The sequence below is a fragment of the Triticum urartu genome, chromosome 6A (assembly GCF_056163025.1).
Source record: "Triticum urartu cultivar PI428250 chromosome 6A, HENAU_Tu73, whole genome shotgun sequence".
NCBI lineage: Eukaryota > Viridiplantae > Streptophyta > Magnoliopsida > Poales > Poaceae > Triticum > Triticum urartu.
Window position 1 is genome coordinate 580092100 of NC_141878.1, and position 18531 is coordinate 580110630.

Below are 18531 nucleotides of genomic sequence, written 5' to 3' on the forward strand. Positions count from 1 at the left end.
TTAAGATTTTGTGCATCCAACTATAAAAGCGCATGACAACCTCTGCTTCCCTCTGCGAAGAGCCTATCTTTTATTATTATCTTATACCTTATGCAAGAGTCATGGTGATCTTCACATTTTCCTTTTTCATTTTATCCTTTGGCAAGCTCAGCATGTTGGAAACAACATGATATATATATATATATATCTAATTGGATGTAGGGGAGCATGAACCAATATTGTTAACATTACCCTTGAGGTAAAAGGTTGTGGGGCAAAACTATAAGCCCCTATCTTTCTCTGTGTCCGATTAAAACTTCATAACCACAAGTATTGCGTGAGTGTTAGCAATTATGAAGGACTAAATGATAGTTGAGTATGTGGACTTACTTTTTAGCTCTGACATAGACTCTTTCCGATGTTATGATACAATTGCTTCAATGACTGAGATTATAGTTTGTCGGAGCCCAATAAGGTTTATGATTTATACTCTTGCATTGTGAATAGATCATCACTTGAACATAAGTAATCATATGACAAAATCTATATATGTTGCTGTTATGAGAACAATCATGATGCCTTCATGTTCATATTTTATTTTTATCACCGCCTCTACCTCTAAACATGAGGACATATTTATTGTTATCGGCTTTTTGCTTGAGGACAAGCGAGGTCTAAGCTTGGGGGAGTTGATACGTCCATTTTGCATCATGCTTTTATATCGATATTTATTGCATTATGGGCTGTTATTTCACTTTATGTCACAATACTAATGGCTATTCTCTCTTATTTTACAAGGTTTACATGAAGAGGGAGAATGCCGGCAGCTGGAATTCTGGGCTGGAAAAGGAGCAAATATTAGAGACCTATTCCGCGCAACTCCAAAAGTCCTGAAACTCCACGAAACATCTTAAAATAAATAAAGAAAAATCCTCGCCAAAGATGAAGGCCAGGGGGCCCACACCCTGCTCACGAGGATGGGGGGCGCGCCCCCCTCCTAGGGCGCGCCCCCCTACCTCGTGGGCCCCCTGGTGGCTCTCCGACGTCCATCTTCTCCTATATGAAGTCTTTCGATGAGAAAAAATCAGAAGGAACTTTTCGGGACGAGAGTCCGCCGCCACGAGGCGGAACCAATCTAGAGCTCCGGCAGAGCTGTTCTGCCGGGGATACTTCCCTCCGGGAGGAGGAAATCATCACCATCGTCATCACCAACGCTCCTCTCATCGGGAGAGGGCAATCTCCATCAACATCTTCACCAGCACCATCTCATCTCCAAACCCTAGTTCATCTCTTGTATCAAATTCTTGTCTCAAAGTCCGGGATTGGTGCTAGTAGGTTGCTAGTAGTGTTGATTACTCCTTGTAGTTGATGCTAGTTGGTTTATTTGGTGGAAGATCATATGTTCAGATCCTATATGCATATTATTACCCCTCTGATTATGAACATGAATATGCTTTGTGAGTAATTACGTTTGTTCCTGACGACAAGGGAGAAGTCTTGCTATTAGTAGTCATGTGAATTTGGTATTCGTTTGATATTTTGATAAGATGTATGTTGTCTAGCCTCTAGTGGTGTTATGTGAACGTCGACTACATAACACTTCACCATTATTTGGGCCTAGAGGAAGGCATTGGGAAGTAATAAGTAGATGATGGGTTGCTAGAGTGACAGAAGCTTAAACCCTAGTTTATGTGTTGCTTCGTAAGGGGCTGATTTGAATCCATATGTTTCATGCTATGGTTAGGTTTACCTTAATACTTTTGTTGTAGTTGCGGATGCTTGCAATAGAGGTTAATCATAAGTGTGATGCTTGTTCAAGTAAGAACAGCACCCAAGCACCGGTCCACCCACATATCAAATTATCAAAGTATCGAACGCGAATCATATGAACGTGATGAAAACTAGCTTGACGATATTCCCATGTGTCCTCGGGAGCGCTTTTCCTATTATAAGAGTTTGTTTCGGCTTGTCCTTTGCTACAAAAAGGATTGGGCCACCTTGCTGCACTTTATTTACTTTGTTACTTGTTGCTCGTTACAATTTATCTTATCACAAAACTATCCGTTACCACTTATTTCAGTACTTGCAGAGAATACCTTGCTGAAAACCGCTTACCATTTCCTTCCGCTCCTCGTTGGGTTCGACACTCTTACTTATCGAAAGGACTACGATAGATCCCCTATACGTGTGGGTCATCAGTGGGCATAATCTCGATCCCACCACTAGTATTTAAGTCAGCTAGCAGTGGCGGGTAGAAAAACTAGTCCACCACTAAAATTTACTGACCAGTGGCGGGAAAAATTGTGGCCTACCACTGGCTCACTACTAGGAAAATGCTTATACGTAGAACTTTACCAATAGCGCCTATTTAGGCCCCCACGCTACTGGTAAGTACCAGTAGCGCTTGGTACAAAACGCGCTACTAGTATAACTTAGCAGCAGCGTTGGTTTTGCTCAGATGCGCTACTGGTAAGTGTGCCACACCGGATCCCCAGGTCAAGATATATTAGCAGCGTGGGTTTGCTAGGCCACGCTAGCACTAGCAATGTAGTGGTAGCACGGGTCACTACATTGGGCTATAACTAAGCCCAGGCCACCTCCTCTGTAGACAACGCCCAGAGAATAGCCTTTGCCACCGCTCAAAAAAAGAAGCGAACAGCCTCTTTGTCTCCCACAAACCTTGCCGCCGCCACCAACGTCGGACGATTCCGGCTACTTTCGGCGGCCCTCGCCGGAGCGCAGCCCACCCACGAGCTCTCCTCGCTACGGTGCTTCCTTCCCTCCGGCCAGATCCGCTCCTCGCGGCCGCAAGCGCTCGCGCGTGACCCCTCCCGGCGATTAGGGTTTCGGCTGCCTCCAACTCCGGCGCGGTGAGCTCTCCTCTTCCCTCGACTCATGCCCTCTCCTCTCACCTTCTTCCTTCTCTCCCCGCCCCCTCACTTATTTCTTCAATTCGGTGCAACAGCCACCCTCCTCCATGGACGAGGACGATCACCATGGCCCGCACATGGTCGAGCTCGCCGTCGTCTGCTCCGGTGCGGTGCTGGGCCAATAACCTCCACCTCCATGGCTCCTAGCTTGGGTAAGCACCCCCAATCCAGTTTGATAAGATTTTATGCCAAGCAGATGGCTATGGAGTAAAAAAATAAGAATATACTTAACGAGAACGTCAAGGATTTGATTGGTGTCTGATGATTAATTACTAGTGGTATTTATTGAGCAAGTTCTAGTAGGAATCTGAAGGAAGTTGTCGTTCTTGTTTTCTTGTTCTGTTTGGTTCATGGGTTCAGGAGTAGGAATAAAATGATTGCATTACCTCTTTGCCTGTTGTATAATGCCTGAATATATATGTGCCCGTCTTGAGAAGTAGAATATGAGGATTATTCATGTACTAAACTTGTCTGGTCGCGGGATGTGGGCAAACAAAATAGGGATACTTAGGATATCGTAACACCACCTTCCTCTCCCTCCATCGAGTTTGCACTTTAGCATATGCAACCTAACGGTGTATGACACACAACAGTGTCGACCGGTGTTTAGCAAAGTGTTTCAGTTTCAGTTGTGCAAGTTGTAGCCTCTAATTCTGAAATTTCCTGAACCCAGGGGTTGGCCATCAAGTAACGGATATGCAGCTACATGACAGTTCCAAGGTTCTCATGCGCCCTGGTCTCCAGAACGACCATGTACAACAGTTACATAGTTCATCCATCGGTCGCAACTAGCTATCTAAATTGTGCTACCTACAGCTATTTGAAGCTTCCATGGCTCCTAGCTTGGGTAAGCACCCCCATCCCCATGGCCATCTGCTTGGCAGAAAATAGCATGCACTGTTATTTAAGTCATTGATGTAGTGGCTTGCATGCATCATCTTTTTAAGGAGACTCGCTGAGATTCAACTTTAGGACACTTCCATTCTTTGAAGTTGATACAAGTAATTGTTTCTATTTGGATGTACCTATATATGTGTGTGTAACTGTGTACATTGCCACCTATACTTTTACAAGTGTCTGCACTCTGCCTATTTTCCATGCAAATTTTGCAGTCAAATTTGATTACATAATTAGCAAGTTGTGTTTGTGAACAGAGTTTAGGAAGAAACATTACCTTCATCAAACAATGGCCCTTCTGTTGATAATACAAGGTAATATGAATTTCTTTACAAAACTTCAGTCTTTTTTTAGTGCTTTCAGAAATGAACTTGCTACTTTGTTGTCTTGTAGTACTAATGGATCACAAGCAGCACAATACTTCACCACCAGCAATCCTAAACACTCGGATCCTTTCTCTGCCAAAGAGAATTTTATTCATGCCAAGGTGATTGCGAGTTGTTCTTTTGCAATTGCTTCTCTGCACTTCTCCCATTATTAGCAAATAAGTATTGAGGACAAAGTTGTCTCCAGATATCCCGATGGGAAATTGATTGGGTAAATGATTCATGGTAGTTTATAACTCGAACATTTCTTAGGCTCAATACAGTTGTTGCCCGTCACAATTAGTTGCCAAATGGTACTTGTGCGATCCACTGGTCATTTTAAGCCCTTGCAAATATTTTTGTTCTTTATAGTTGCAACCTTAGAGTTCCAGAAAAATTATCTATAGGTTGTATCCACATTGACAAAGTTGCTTCAAGTGCTTTTGTTTAGTTTCCGTGGTCTACAAACTACATCAGGATTGACTTGTTATGTAAACTCACTTCATGCAGTTCATTTATACTACAGATGCTATATGTGAACTATCGAAGTTGACATCCATGATGCCCATGAAGCTAAGTGAGCATTATAATGCATGGACTAGAATTTATATATGATGCCATGGCTACCATTGCCCATCGTGTTGCTCCAGGGAAAACTCTGATCCTCGGATCGGGTGGTGGCGACGTTCCGGTGTCGTATCCTTCCTGAAGGCACCGCCTTGGGGCCCACGGTTCGTCATATGCGGCTTCACTTCTTCGGATGATGCCCCCGGCGGCTCTTGTAGTGCTAGGGTGTGTGTTGCTGCGCTCAACGCCTATGTATCCTGCCTTGTGTGTGTGTGTGCGTGTGTGTGTGTGTGTGTTTGTGGTGAGTGAATGAGGTTGTACCAGGCACTGTGGATCTTTGCTTTATATATAAAGTGGGGCGAAAGCCTTTTTCGGCAAATAATAAAAAATCAGCAAAAAAAGACGCATCATAAAGAAAAACAGGCACCCCCCTCTTGCAGCTCCCCCAGTCGTCGGTTCCAGCTCCCCCCAGTCACCAGTTGCAGCTCCCCGCGTCAAACAATGTTGGATGCAGCCCTCCGGCAATGCATCGACCTTGTAGCACATCCAGGAGCTGGTTCCAACTAATTGGGGCACTGGTTCCAGCAAAAACGGAGATGCTCAACAAAATCGAATGGGGATGGTAGCAAAAATGAAAGAGGGTTGTAGCAAAACAGATGGGTGAATCCAGCAAAATAAGAACCTGGTTCCAGCAAACCCCTTGGTTTCAGAACAAATACGCCGTCGCCGTCGCCGATTGCAGCTTGGCCATCGGGAGAACGGACCTTGGGCCCTTGGCTGTTGTGGCCATGGAGAGGGCGTGCAACCAGCTGCCGGCGGAGAAGGAAACGAACGCGCCCATGGCTGCGGGCGGCCGGTGATCCACAAGGGATTCAAACGAGGTGCATCCAGCTGACGGCGAGCGCGTTCACTAGCTGCAGGTGGATGGACAGGAAGACGCGGCTGCATAGGTACAGAAGATGAGTGTTGAAGGAATAACGAAGAGAAGTTGCGGGTCGTGTGCGGTGCCCAGGCCCCCAACAGCCACACGTTTTTATCTCATATGTACGATACGTGGCTGATCGAGGTGCTTCCATCAATGATAGATCGAACGACGCGCGCTCGGCCGGCTGAATCTTCGACCTGTCCGCCGGTGGCAAACGTTTATCTATACATTATCTGCGTCGATGGACCCTCCGAGTCGAACTTAAGTGCCCGTGCCGACAACGTAGTATCTAACTACACCAACTCGTCGATGGACTCTAGGACTGGGACCTAGGTACGTAGTAGTAGTTTTTTTTTTCTTAACTTAAAAAAAAGTAGTTTTTTTTCTTTGGTGTGCTAGAGACAAAATACATTACACCCGCAAAAAAAAAAGACAGAATACATTGACACGACCACGTGTCCGTTGCAACTAGTTATCCACGATCGATCAAACGATCCAACCGCCACCGGAGCGTGAACCAGTAGAAGGACTGTGGTATCCACAGCCCACCAGTGTTCAAATTCTGATGCTCGCATTTATTTCTGGATTTATTTTAGGATTTCCGGCGATGCGCATTCAGTAGGAGGAGATGTTCCCATCGACGACGAGACGCCTACGGTGACTTCATAAATCTTAAGATAATATACCGGCTCAGTCTTTCAGAGATGCTCATAGGGGTAGGGTGTGCATGTGTGCGTTTATAGGGGTGAGTGTATGTGCGTGTATATGAGCGCTTGTGTCTATACTGATGTTTAAAAAAAACTGCTACCGCGGTGAAGATGTACACCTCGTCACATTTTTTTGGTTTACCAATAGTCACCTCGTATCAATGTGCGGTAACCGAGACAGGTTCACAACGTATTTGTCTTCTTCTTCAAAAAAAGAACACCCATAGGCTATCTCTCAAAACTTACCCCTCTAGACCAAATTTGCTTTGAAAAGAGAAACTCTCAACAAACTTGACTCTCTCTCTCTATCTCTCTCTATCTGGGACTCGGGCCACCCACTGACACCCATTAGTCTGACTAAGCACTTTGCAACATGAGCCTTGTTGCAAACCTATATGACCAACATGTTGCAATGGCACGTCACAATTCGACGGGAGCTCAACAAGGCTCGTGTTGATAAGGCCAGAGCTCAACAAGCTGGATCATGAAAAGAGTTGCGCCCACGCGAACAATATTTTTGGCACATAGCAATTAGACGGATGCGCAAGAAAGCTCGTGCTAAAGACCTCAATATTGCAAACGACATGTGGAGATCGAGCGGTTGTCGCACGCCATCCCACAACTGACGCGGGTGATGATCCGATCTAGTCTTTACCCGGCCGACAAGTAGGGTCCATCTAATTTTGTTTCTACAACTTTATAAGGCTAGTCATAGTGGGGTAACTTAAGTAGTAACTTAACACATCCCAAGACAATTTTGCTTATGTGGCAAGTATTTAATGCGAAAAAAGGTGTTTGTGATAACATAATATGTTGCTGTAACATAGCGCTTCCCGAGGCAAAATGAGTCTATGAGCTAATAAATGAAACCATCTATGACACTATTAATATGTTACTTTGCACTATGAATATAGTAACTTAGACTAGTGTCATGCATATGACACTAGTCTAAGTTACTCCCCACTATGACCAGCCTAAGGCTAGTAAGAATGGGAGTAGCTAGTAACATAGCGCACTTCAACAAACTTTTGCTTATATGGCATATAGTTAACGAGAAGTGGTAACATAATATGTTACTATAACATAACGCTTCCCAAAACAAAATGAGTCTACAAGTTAATAAATGAAGTCCTCTATGACACTCCTGCTATGTTACTCTGCATTATGAAGGTACTCCCTCCGTTTATTTTTAGTTTGCATATAAAATTTGGTCAAAGTCATGATTAACTTTGACTAAGTTTATAAAAAAATATATTAAGATTCACAATATGAAATCAATATGGTTAGATGCATCATGAAATTAATTTTCATACCGTATAGCTTTAGTATAGTAGATGTTTATATTTTTTCCTACAAAGTCGGTCAAACTTTACAAAGTTTGACTTTGACCAAATCTTATATGCAGACTAAAAAGAAACGAAGGGAGTAGTAACTTAGACAAGTTTCATATGCATGACACTAGTATAAATTACTCCCCACTATGACAAGCCTAATGCTAACTAGCGCATGCTCAATTATATCTATGTGAGCGGCCGCATGCGCCGTTGGATGCGTTGATCGCTCACTTGCTCTAAGTAGGAAGACTGTGGGGGAAGGGAGGCAGGTGTGCGAGCGGTGGGCTACTCTCCCCGATTTATCCTCCACCTTCGCTGATGGAGTCGAGCCTACATGCCGATAAGGCCTTCTACTATGTAGGCCAAAAGTGGTGCCATATTCACTTTTGATTCATTTGACATCGGTGCTCTCCATTGCCCAGTTGGTGCCTTAAGAAAAATTATGGGAACCGGAGCAACTAGATGCTCCGATGCCAAATTCAGTGAGGCAATAGAAAATTCATATCTTGCATGCAGACTAGATGGAATGGGTTCTGTGTGAGAGGAAGACTAGTACTTCGATCAATTATTCTGCTAGATGTGGGCCAGTCTTTCACCGGTGCCAAATTGTCTATGTTGTGAGAGGGGTGCCAAAAGCTTTTCATCTGACATTGATGTATATGTGGCACACTTGTCAGAATTTTGGCACCAGATACATAGTGGAGGGCCTAAGGTATCCAGCTAGCTACTTCAATTAACTTTCTTGTTAAGGGCATATACAACGACAACCCGTAAATTTCCTTCCGCATTCCATGGACAGGGATGCGGGAGACCGCGATTGAACGCTGCCCATATACATCTGACCTTTTTTGTTAAGTTGGCATGTTCAAATATCCGCATACATAGAGTCCAGATGTTCAAACAGCCGCATAATACATAGAGTACGTATGTTCAAATAGCGCATGCAGCACTAGTTCAAATTTTAAAAAGTTCAAACATTACATTCCAACATTGTTGTCCCTCCTGGCGATTGTCGTATGGAACGTCATATTTTGTGCTGCGGCCGCTGGTGCGCCTCCTGGTGATTGCTTTCTTCCTTCATTTCCATGTTCTCACATGATTTCTTTCCTTTTAGGCCATTTTCTATGAAAACACATCAAAGATATTATTTATGAAAATCTTTGCATTCATTAGTCATTAGTAGCAATATTAAAGGGAATATCTCTGTTTAAATGAAATATCTGGGTCTAAACTAAGGGTGAATGAGTGTAAAAATATCACTCATCACCCGCTCCGCCTCCACGAGCTCGGAGTGCTGGCGCCGGAGGTCCACCATATACGCCTCGGCGGTGGCCTCCGCCCCGAGGTGTCACCTTGCCTCTCGGTTCTCCCGAGCCATCACCGCACTCACCGCACCCTCGCGCTGGCGGGACGAGGTGGACTGGCGCCGTCTCAAATGGGAAGTTGCGCCTCGCGGCGAAGCCGTGGAACCGGACTTGCCACTGATCGTATTCCATCACCACGAGCTCCGTTGTGTGGAACGACCCGACCCACTTCCTCGTGTGGGTCTCCCGGTCGGTGATCTCCGCCACCCATGTCCCCCACGTGCGCTGCCAGACGCCAATGTATGTCCTCTGCGAGTAGGCGAACCAGGCGGGGTAGGGGGGTCGAGCATATGGCGGCGGCTCGAGGATGCGCCGCTAGACGATGAACCGGGGGTGTGGCGGCGCAGATCCGCGCTGCGGATTGGCATTGGGGTCCAGCCACTTCGTCCAGCCATTGCAGAGGGAGGGGCGGTGGGGAACGACGGGGGAGGCGTCGACAACGGGACGGGAGGGGGGGGGAGGAGAGGTATAGGAGGGGAAGAGAGAGTGGGATTCTTTTACTCAGCCGCCGAACGATGGAGTAAATATAGAAAGAACCGCGGCGGCTGAGGATAATTTTTACTTCTCTAAGACCGATTTGGGATCGATTAGGTGCCGGTTAGAGGAGCAAAACCTTACTCCTTTAACCGATTATTGAGAATCGGTTAGAAATGCCCTGAGGTATATAGTATATAGGATTTGGATATCACGGTGCGCTATTGCCGTTGCACAATATCTACATTGGAAAATTGTAGAAAACAGAGTACTTATCCTCATTTATTTGCTTATAATCGAGTTCAATTTGTGTACACATTATAATTTTCACAAACATGCACGATGACGTGGCACGATGACAGGGACATGGCCCCTGTGCTGCAGGCAAATCACCGTCTCGTACAAACTTGTCCTCATGTCAGTGAACTCCAAGCCCAGATCCCCGAGCTTCTGATTCGAGAACCTGTACTCCCTCGCCATCGGCTTGCCGTCGTCTTCGCGCTTGGCGGTGACGGGGTACTGCGGGTAGAGGTCCTTGAGGAGTCGGACGAAGTGGGCGCGGTGCAGCACGGCACTGACGCAGATGTAGCGATGGCCGCGCGCGTCAGGGTGCTCGTAGACAAGGGTGTGCGCGCGGGCGACGTCTCGGACATCGATGTAGGCGGTGACGACGTTCTGGTAGGCCGGCTTGGCGCCTGTGAGGTAGCGGGCGACGTGGTCACTGCTGAAGTTGAGCGTTTGCTGTAGGGCAGGACCGATGGTCGTCGCCGGCACCACCACCGCCAGCTCCAGCCCCCTCTTGGTCGCCGCCTCCTTCGCGACGACCTCCGCCATCATCTTAGCGTAGCAGTACAGATTCTACGCACGACAAGAGGATCCATCGGTGCGCTTAGTTCACTGCCAACTTGGGAAGAAAGATGGGGGGCAGATAGAATTGAGCTTAGTCACACGTACGCCGGTTTGTTTGCAGTAGTCGTAGTCGCTCCAGCACGACTCGTCGACGACGATGTCGGGGCTCCGATTGGGGTCCATGTGCACGGCGCCGTAGGAGGAAGTGAACACCAAGCGCCGCACACCAGCGTCCGCCGCCGCGTTGACCACATTCCTCGTCCCCTCTACGGCCTCCGGCACGAGCTCCTGCAAGCAAGCAGCACGGGCGAGTGAGTGCTCCATGTCCATGTCCATGTTAGGCGGCGCGCGTCATGAGGTTTCAGAGGGGCAGAGGAGAGAGTGAACCGACGGGGTCGTTGGAGACCGGGGAGGCGACGTGGAACACGCCGCGGCAGCCCCGGAACGCAGCGCGGAGGCTGTCGCCGTGCATGACGTCGGCACGGCAAAGCGTGAGCCTCTCGCCGGCGCCATCCAGCGCCAGCAAGTGCACGTTCTTGCGGCCAGCTTCACGAGCAAATTGAACCAATCAGTCAAGCGAAGGGACGGAAATGAGAGAGCTGGATGGACCGATGCTTGCGCTTACCGGGATCTCTGGCGGTTCCCCGGACATGGTAGCCACGGAGGAGGAGCTCCTTGACCACCCACGAGCCGATGAAGCTCCCCGCCCCCGTCACGCAAACCAGGTGCTCCTCGTCGCCATTGCCGCCGGCCTTGGAGCTGGACTGCATGGTGATGGTCGACGGGTGCTGTTTGCAGAGTCTGGAGTGTGCTAGAACGAGATAACAATAACAAATTAGGATGAGACGTGAGCCAGTGCGTATCTCGACTAATTTAGCTTTTGCACGCATCAAACTGAACAGGAGCACGGACACGCGGACGTGATTCACGTTCAGCCCAACATGATCGTCAAGCTGAAATCTTAATTAATTGGTCATGCATGATGTCATGGAGGACCGGCTGGCTGGACGAGAGCTCGCCGAGTACGACTTTGGCTCGCCGACTACGCGTCCGCGTGTATTGTGGACTGGATGCCTCGACCAAGCACTTCCGGTTTAGCTCGCCAGCTTGGAGTATATGGTCGGTGATGGACTCGGAACCAGCCTGTTCAAATAGAGATGTGGTGACGGCGGTGGCATCATTGTGGTGGACTTGTGTCCTCAGGCTTTGGCATTGCGATGGCGTCTACTCCAGCGTCAACGTGGAGCTTGCAAGGTAGTCCAAGAGCGAATGCATATTGTGATCTGCATCGACGACATCTGAAAGACCGAACGTATGCTGGGTTCGTGGTTGATGGATGGCAGGTACGGTCTCCTCTTTCGGCGTCTTAGTCGTGGTGGGGTGCCAGACTTGGAGTTTGCGATGGCGTGTCCGGGGTGTTGCCCCGGTTTGATTCGTTCAATGTCAATGGCTTCACCTTTGGTGAGATATCTTGGAGGTCCGCAAAGTTGCATATCAGCGATGAAGCCGCTTCGAGTTCGGATGAGGAGGTGATCCGTCGTTTTTTTGGTGGCTACTGTGTTGATGTCGAAGATAGGTGACAGATATGTTGTGGTGGTACTGTAAACCACCTAGCAACGACTACAAACAATGAAACGAGTCGAAGACATGACACCGTAATTACCTCTTCTTCGCCAATGGCAGGTAAAAAAATAAATAAATCCATATTCAAGTCACATGTAGAGTAACAAAAGAAGACAAAGCCAAATGTGTATATTATCTTTTGTGCCTTTTATCTTTTTGTACTGTTCATGCTTGATCTCCCCCCCCCCCCCCCCCCCCCACACACACACACAACCTGTGCTTACATTAGGGGGGATTTGAATTTTCTAGCAACCACAAACACGCATCATGTGAACATCCAAACTCTTTTTCTCAGAGTTTTTAGAACAAAATTGGGTTTGAATTTTGTGCGTTGGTAATGACGGTATGACCTAAGAGCATCTTCAACAGACACCTAAAAATTGCTCCGCGTGTTAAAATTTAGGTTTTTTGGGCACCGGGCAGCTTCATCAGAAGCTGTAAAATAGTGGGCGTGCAAAAAAAGTTGGACGCGCGCTGAAAAACGCTATCACGTGCTGCAAATTTGAGACGGGGGATTGCGCGCGCTTCACAATTTACATTGCATGTTTTTTTGAGCGCGTGTTTTTTAGGCATATGCTAAATTAATGTTGGGTCCGGCGCGTTAAAAATGGTATGCGCTAAAACTATTTTAAGGCGCGAAACTTTTGTGTGTTTGTTGGAAACGCTCTAAAGGATGGCATCACTAGATGCTCTCAACCAACCCTAACATGTGTGATGCGACTAATACCATCCATGTGTCGTAATGCTTGATCCACATGCCCAATCAAACACGTCTCATAGAGAACAGAGAAGATAAAATCAAATACTCCCTCCATTACAAAATATAGTGTGTCCACGTTTCTCGAAGTTCAACTTTGATCATAAGTTTAACAACAAGACCGGCTGCGGTGGAAGAAAAAATTATATAATTGAAAACTTTTTTTAAATACGAATTCACTGGTATAACTTTTGCTCCCGCCGCAGTCGACCTTGTTTGTTAAATTTATAGTCAAAATTGAAGCACGGGAGCATTATATTTTAAAACGGAAGGAGTATGTCTTACGACCTACATCATGATGTGTTGTGCTGAGAGTCAACTAAGATTCGATTGATATTTTATTAACTTGATATGTCGTGGGATTTTTTTTCTATTACTGTATACTAGTAATAATGTACGTGCAATGCACGTTTATATTAGATAGAATATTAGTTGCATGTTATATTAAGGGCCTGTTCGGCAATAACCTAGCTCTCCGAATTTTTAAATCCGCGCTCCGCTCACTGGCTCCCTGCTCCCGTCGAGATTTTTCCGATCTAAAACATGTTCGGCAGCCGAACTCTGTCTCCCTTCGCTAACTAGGCCTTTTCTCTACTACTATTAAACAAGAGAACATATTCAACGCTAAACGCATCCAGCCTAATCTATACATAACATTCCCGATTAATTGGAGCCTCACGATCAAATCGCTTAATTAGATCTAGCCGTCATGATTACACCAACCCACAAACGAAGTGCGTTTAGCAGTTTTCCAGGGCGGACGAAAACTCTGCCAATATCCAGGGAATCAATCCGCCGTCCAGCTTACGTGCGTCGTCGCTGCCCTGCGCAGCCGCCGAGGCACCCGACGACCGCCGCGACGACGAGCTCGCCGAGTCACCCAACGACGACCGCAATGACGAGCTCTTCCCCAACACAGGTGCAGCCGCCCAGGCGCCATCCCAAAGCGGCGACGACGAGCTCTTCGCCGCACGGGTGCATGCTCTTCTCTGATCTGAAGTTGGTAAGGCTTTTACACGCAGCTGCCGCCAAGACTTCATTAGGCTAAAAGACACCTCTACTCCGCTCCGTAGATGCATGCTCATTTGTCAACCTGTTCATGTGATCCATCAATTGCTTTCATTGAATTTATGAAAAACAAGAGCAATTCTAGAAGGAAAATGTAGGAACTGGTGACTTATGGCAATGACCATATGCTAACATGATCCTTGATGAGCATTGGACTGACTTCACCTAAATGCCTCATGAAGCTGCATATGGATCATTCAATGCTCAGTTCCAATTCATGTGAACACAAATAAAGTCTGCCTGAGATATACAGTATTACAACCTACTACATCCTGATGCATTCTTGCAGGTATATTAGTGCAAAATGAATTCAATTGGTTGCAGAGGCATCATAAGAAAGCTTTTTGATGGCAAACAGTGGGATGGAGTTGAACATAAAACTACACTCTGTCAGCGTTGTGCTAATAGTATGCCTTCCGTTACAATTGTGTGATAACATTCTTGACATTCACAGGGTTCAAGGACTTCGTATAGCCCCGACCAATCCAAACGGGACGCTCACCCCGTTCCAGGATATAAGCAACATTCAATCCTTGGGTGATGAGCATTACACAAGCACACAATTTCAGTTTTTGTAGCTCAACTGATGAATTGTGCCATTTATTGCATACCCTAAAGAAGTAAAAAGGCAAGAGGGATAGAGAGTGGTATGCACAAAATAAGGATGAGATTAGTAAGAGACGCCGTGAGGTTTATACACAGAAGAAAATTGCCTGGGGCACAAACACAGCTGGTTGTATCACACGGTAATGAAGATGAACTTCATCCTACATGGCCCAGTTATAATGATGTATACTGATCTATTCTTCATCTACCCATGCCATAATGAGATTAAGAATCAGATGGAAAGGGAGCGGTATGCACAAAATAGAGAGGAGATATTAAAGAGACAATGACAAGCCCATGAGCAAAATAAGCATATTGAGCATATGGTCCTTGGGGATATGAGGGATCTGCTGCAATCCATGTGAAAGGATATTAAACTCTATGGATTTCCGGATCTGGTTGACGCAGATGGTTCTTCTGACGTTGATGCTAGAGAGGTAACAGAGGAGAGACAGGTCAAAGCGGACCAAGAACATCTAGATCTATTCAGTTGTTTGAACAATGAGCAACTAGCTTGTTTCAATGACATAATGGATCATGTGACAAACCCAAAAATCCAGATATTCTTTGTTGACGGTCCAGGAGGCATTGGGAAGACGTACATGTACAAGGCATTGTTTGCAAAGGTCCGTTCGATGGGCCTAATAGCGATCGCAACTGCTACATCCGGTATAGCGTCTGACATTGTGATTGCTTATACCAACGATGAAGAACCTATTAACAAGCTTATCGAAGATGTCTTCCCATCCCTGCACACCAATGCTAGGTCGAGAGAGTACATGAGCAGCACACGTGTAATTCTCTCGACCAAAAACGAGCATGTGGATGACCTGAATGACAAGATGATCTCCAAGTTTCCAGGCGAAGAAAAGGTGTACCATAGCTTTGGCTATATCGAGGATGACTTCCAGAATAATTACACGATTGACTTCCTGAACTCGATCACACCAAATGGGTTGCCCCCGCATGTCTTGAGAGTAAAAATCAACTGCCTGGCCATTTTGCTACGGAACCTCGACCCTCATAATGGGCTATGTAATGGAACACAGCTTATGATCAGGGCCTTCCAGGATAATGCAATTGATGTAGAGATTGTTGGTGGCCAGCATGCTGGAAAGAGGGTGTTCATACCTAGGATCCCTATGTCACCCTCCGAGGACACCTCACTTCCCTTCAAGCTTAAGAGAAAACAGTTCCCTATCCGCCTGAGTTTTGCGATGACCATTAACAAGGCACAGGGTCAAACCATCCCAAATGTTGGTATTTACCTTCCAGAACCTGTTTTCTCACATGGCCAACTATATGTTGCATTGTCAAGGGGTGTCTCAAGAAAGACGACGCGGATTATAGCCAAGCCTAACAAGGAGGTTGATAAATCTGGAAGAAGCACCAAAAACATTGTCTACAGAGATGTTTTAGAGGGGTGAGGTACATGCAATCGTTCGTGTTTTCTTTGCACCTTTGATTTTGTACCTATATAACTAACTCTGAATGTAACACTTCTCTCTTATTTTATTTGCAGGTTTTGATCACATCGCGCTACATAATAGGGTGCTAAACAAGAATGATGCCGATGTGACCTCTAACTCTTTATGTCAGAGTCGTTTATTAGTGTGATTTATTTTGAAAAATCATTGACATATCAACTGTCTCAAAATGAAAAAGTTCAGGCTTTAAATGTGTGACACTTGTTATTCTGTTCTTGTTCTGATTACTTACACCATTCATTTGGGAACGTGGAAATTTCAATTTATTCTTTCAATTCCATAACATAAGATTGTACTACCAGCAAAATTTAAGCTGTTGGGATCATTGACAGAAATAATGAAATATTGCAAATTTATGATGGCTGTTTTTTCTCTGAAGTGCATATGTGATTATGACCTCGGTCTCAAATATAACTGGTTTCATTGCCAAGCACACATGAACTAACTAAATTAAAACTATCAAGAAGTGTCAATTTCATCATGGAGTAAAAAGTATTCTGAGTCCCTAACACTAATAGCCATAGATAAAATTGTAATGTGTACACACAAAACTGAAGACAACATAACCAGCAATGAACAAAAAGAGATTCTAAACATGGAATTCTGGACCTAGCACTTATCTTTTGTTTTAACTTCCAGGTTTTGTTCGGATCACACTACATAATAAGCATGAAAGAAGGATGTCAATGTGACCTCCGACTCTGCATATCTGTGTCTCCACAGCAACACACCTGAAATATTGCAATTTGATGATGGCCGCAATTACTAGCATCTATCTTCTCAATGCATGTTTTCCTATTACTCATGACCAAGAATAATGAGAAAACAAAAGCATGAAACTCACCTTGATGGTTACACATCAATGCCAAGAGTTTTCAGCTGTAGTACAACATTTGCGATGTTACATCCTTCAATCTCAGGAATATTAGATTTTGCTGGTTTAGCAAACTCATAACTAAAAGTACTTCGCTGGCCCCTCCTGTCCAGCACGGCCATTGATGGTACAATAAACTGGCAAGATAAAGGACACAAGAATTATATTTCTTGAGAAAAAAGGTATAAACTTTCTTTGTACAAAATGGTAAAGGAAAGAAGACACAAAATCGAAGAAACGTTCCAACAAGCTGAACTCGATATTTCTATATAAAGAGCAGTCTCGAGACAGATGGGTATACCTCTTTCGATTCAAACTTGTTGCTCCCATCCCCTTTCGGCACCTCCTTCTCCCTCAGGGTATCTGAACCATTAAGGGTCGCATCATCAACACAGGCACCAACAGAGAGGATGAAAAGGAAAATCATAGGCTTGGAAGAAAGCTTACTCTTTTTTTACCGAACAATAAACAGCCTCCTGCGAGTTGGCGAGCAGGGACCTACAGTGTCCCGAGCAGCAGCACAGCACGCGGAGGTCTTCGTGGTCATCCTAATCAAGATGGAAATCAAGACGGGGGCGGAGTGCAGAGCATCCGGATCGAGGGGAGAACAAGAGTTGGAATTGGACCTTGATGGCGTCCCGAGAAGGGGGGAGGGAAGTTCGTGGCGCGGCGGGTGCATCAGTACGAGGGAAGGGCCCGGCGTCGCCGACGAGCATGCCGAGCTCGAGCGCCCCGGCATCGCCAGGAGGAGGCAGGCCCCAGCGTCACCAGATAGGAAGAAGGGGCGGGGCAAAGGAGGGGCCTGCGCGGCCACGGCGAGTGCGTCAGCACGAGGGAGGGCCCCGACGTCGCCGGCGAGCATGCCGAGCTCGAGCACCCAGGCATCGCCAGGAGGAGGCAAGTCCCGGCGTCACCGGATAGGAAGAAGGGGCGGGGCAGAGGAAGGGCCTGCGCGGCTGCCGGCGGTGCTGGCGAAGGGGAGGGGCGGGGCAGAGCAGGGGGCTGCGCGTCCGCCGGCGTTGCTGACGAAGGGGGGAGGGGGGGCTACCACCAGATAGCTCCGGCCATGGATGGAGATCGCGTTGTGGATGAGGGAGCCAGGGAAGAATGGGGAAGAGAGAAGTGTGAGGGGCAGTGGAAGGTTGACTGATTCTTTTTTTCACTATACTACGTATGATGGTGAGTGAGTGTGGCATTGTCCAAACAAAAAATATCTTCTAATAAAAATCCATTATACTCTGTATGTTCGTAAATACAAGTTTTTTTAGAGATTCTAATATGGACAACATCACTCTAAAATACGCTCTATATTCATCCGTATGCAGTCCATATTCAAGTTTCTAATGACTTATATATAGAAACAGAGGGAATATTTCATAGGGATTCATAGGGCATGTCCGGTTCACCTACGTGGGTGAAATTATTGTTTTCATCACGGCTTGTTAAAGTCATGATCATTTGATGATTAAAAAAAATATAAATTTCTACAAAAAATGATAAACTTTATTGAGTATATTTAAGTTTTGCAACCATGCAGGTCATCTTGTGGTTTGTGGATGATAAATTTTATGAAGTACTTCACAGTAGATATTTTGTCTGACGCTCCTACACGGGTATTTTTCACTGTGTATCATTATACTTATTCTATGTTGTATCACTATTTAACTCTCATTACTACTTTAATAGGAACATATAACAGCTTTTAAAACAAAACTAGCTATGATT

The 18531-nt window shown here is 45.9% G+C and overlaps 1 protein-coding gene and 2 long non-coding RNA genes across 6 annotated transcripts; 1 reads left to right on the top strand and 2 right to left on the bottom strand.

The window, feature by feature from the left end:
* The first annotated feature begins 2610 nt into the window (after nt 1–2610).
* On the top strand, nt 2611–5009 carry LOC147966605 (uncharacterized). The gene is made up of 5 exons (XR_015607816.1): nt 2611–3061; nt 3583–3756; nt 4064–4120; nt 4200–4293; nt 4682–5009. It is a non-coding gene; the product is annotated as an uncharacterized LOC147966605 (long non-coding RNA).
* A 4787-nt stretch (nt 5010–9796) lies between these two features.
* Nucleotides 9797–11507, bottom strand: LOC125512967 (cinnamoyl-CoA reductase 1). 2 transcript variants are annotated; one of them, XM_048678021.2, is made up of 4 exons: nt 11017–11507; nt 10783–10937; nt 10497–10679; nt 9797–10400 (listed from the first exon to the last, which is right to left on the bottom strand). In XM_048678021.2, the coding sequence occupies exons 1-4, from the start codon at nt 11279–11281 to the stop codon at nt 9870–9872; spliced, it is 1134 nt and encodes a 377-aa protein (XP_048533978.2). In that variant the 5' UTR covers nt 11282–11507; the 3' UTR covers nt 9797–9869. The 2 variants fall into 2 exon arrangements, with proteins under 2 accessions (XP_048533978.2, XP_087385114.1); XM_087528988.1 differs by having other exon boundaries at nt 10779–10937; nt 11017–11216.
* A 1909-nt stretch (nt 11508–13416) lies between these two features.
* LOC125515342 (uncharacterized) lies at nt 13417–17957 on the bottom strand. Of its 3 annotated transcripts, none has more exons than XR_007286967.2 (5): nt 17433–17957; nt 17254–17354; nt 17108–17169; nt 16777–16943; nt 13417–16663 (listed from the first exon to the last, which is right to left on the bottom strand). It is a non-coding gene; the product is annotated as an uncharacterized LOC125515342 (long non-coding RNA). The 3 variants fall into 3 exon arrangements; XR_007286968.2 differs by having other exon boundaries at nt 13417–13864; nt 13962–16663; nt 17254–17955; XR_007286966.2 differs by having other exon boundaries at nt 17254–17956.
* Nucleotides 17958–18531: the final 574 nt, after the last annotated feature.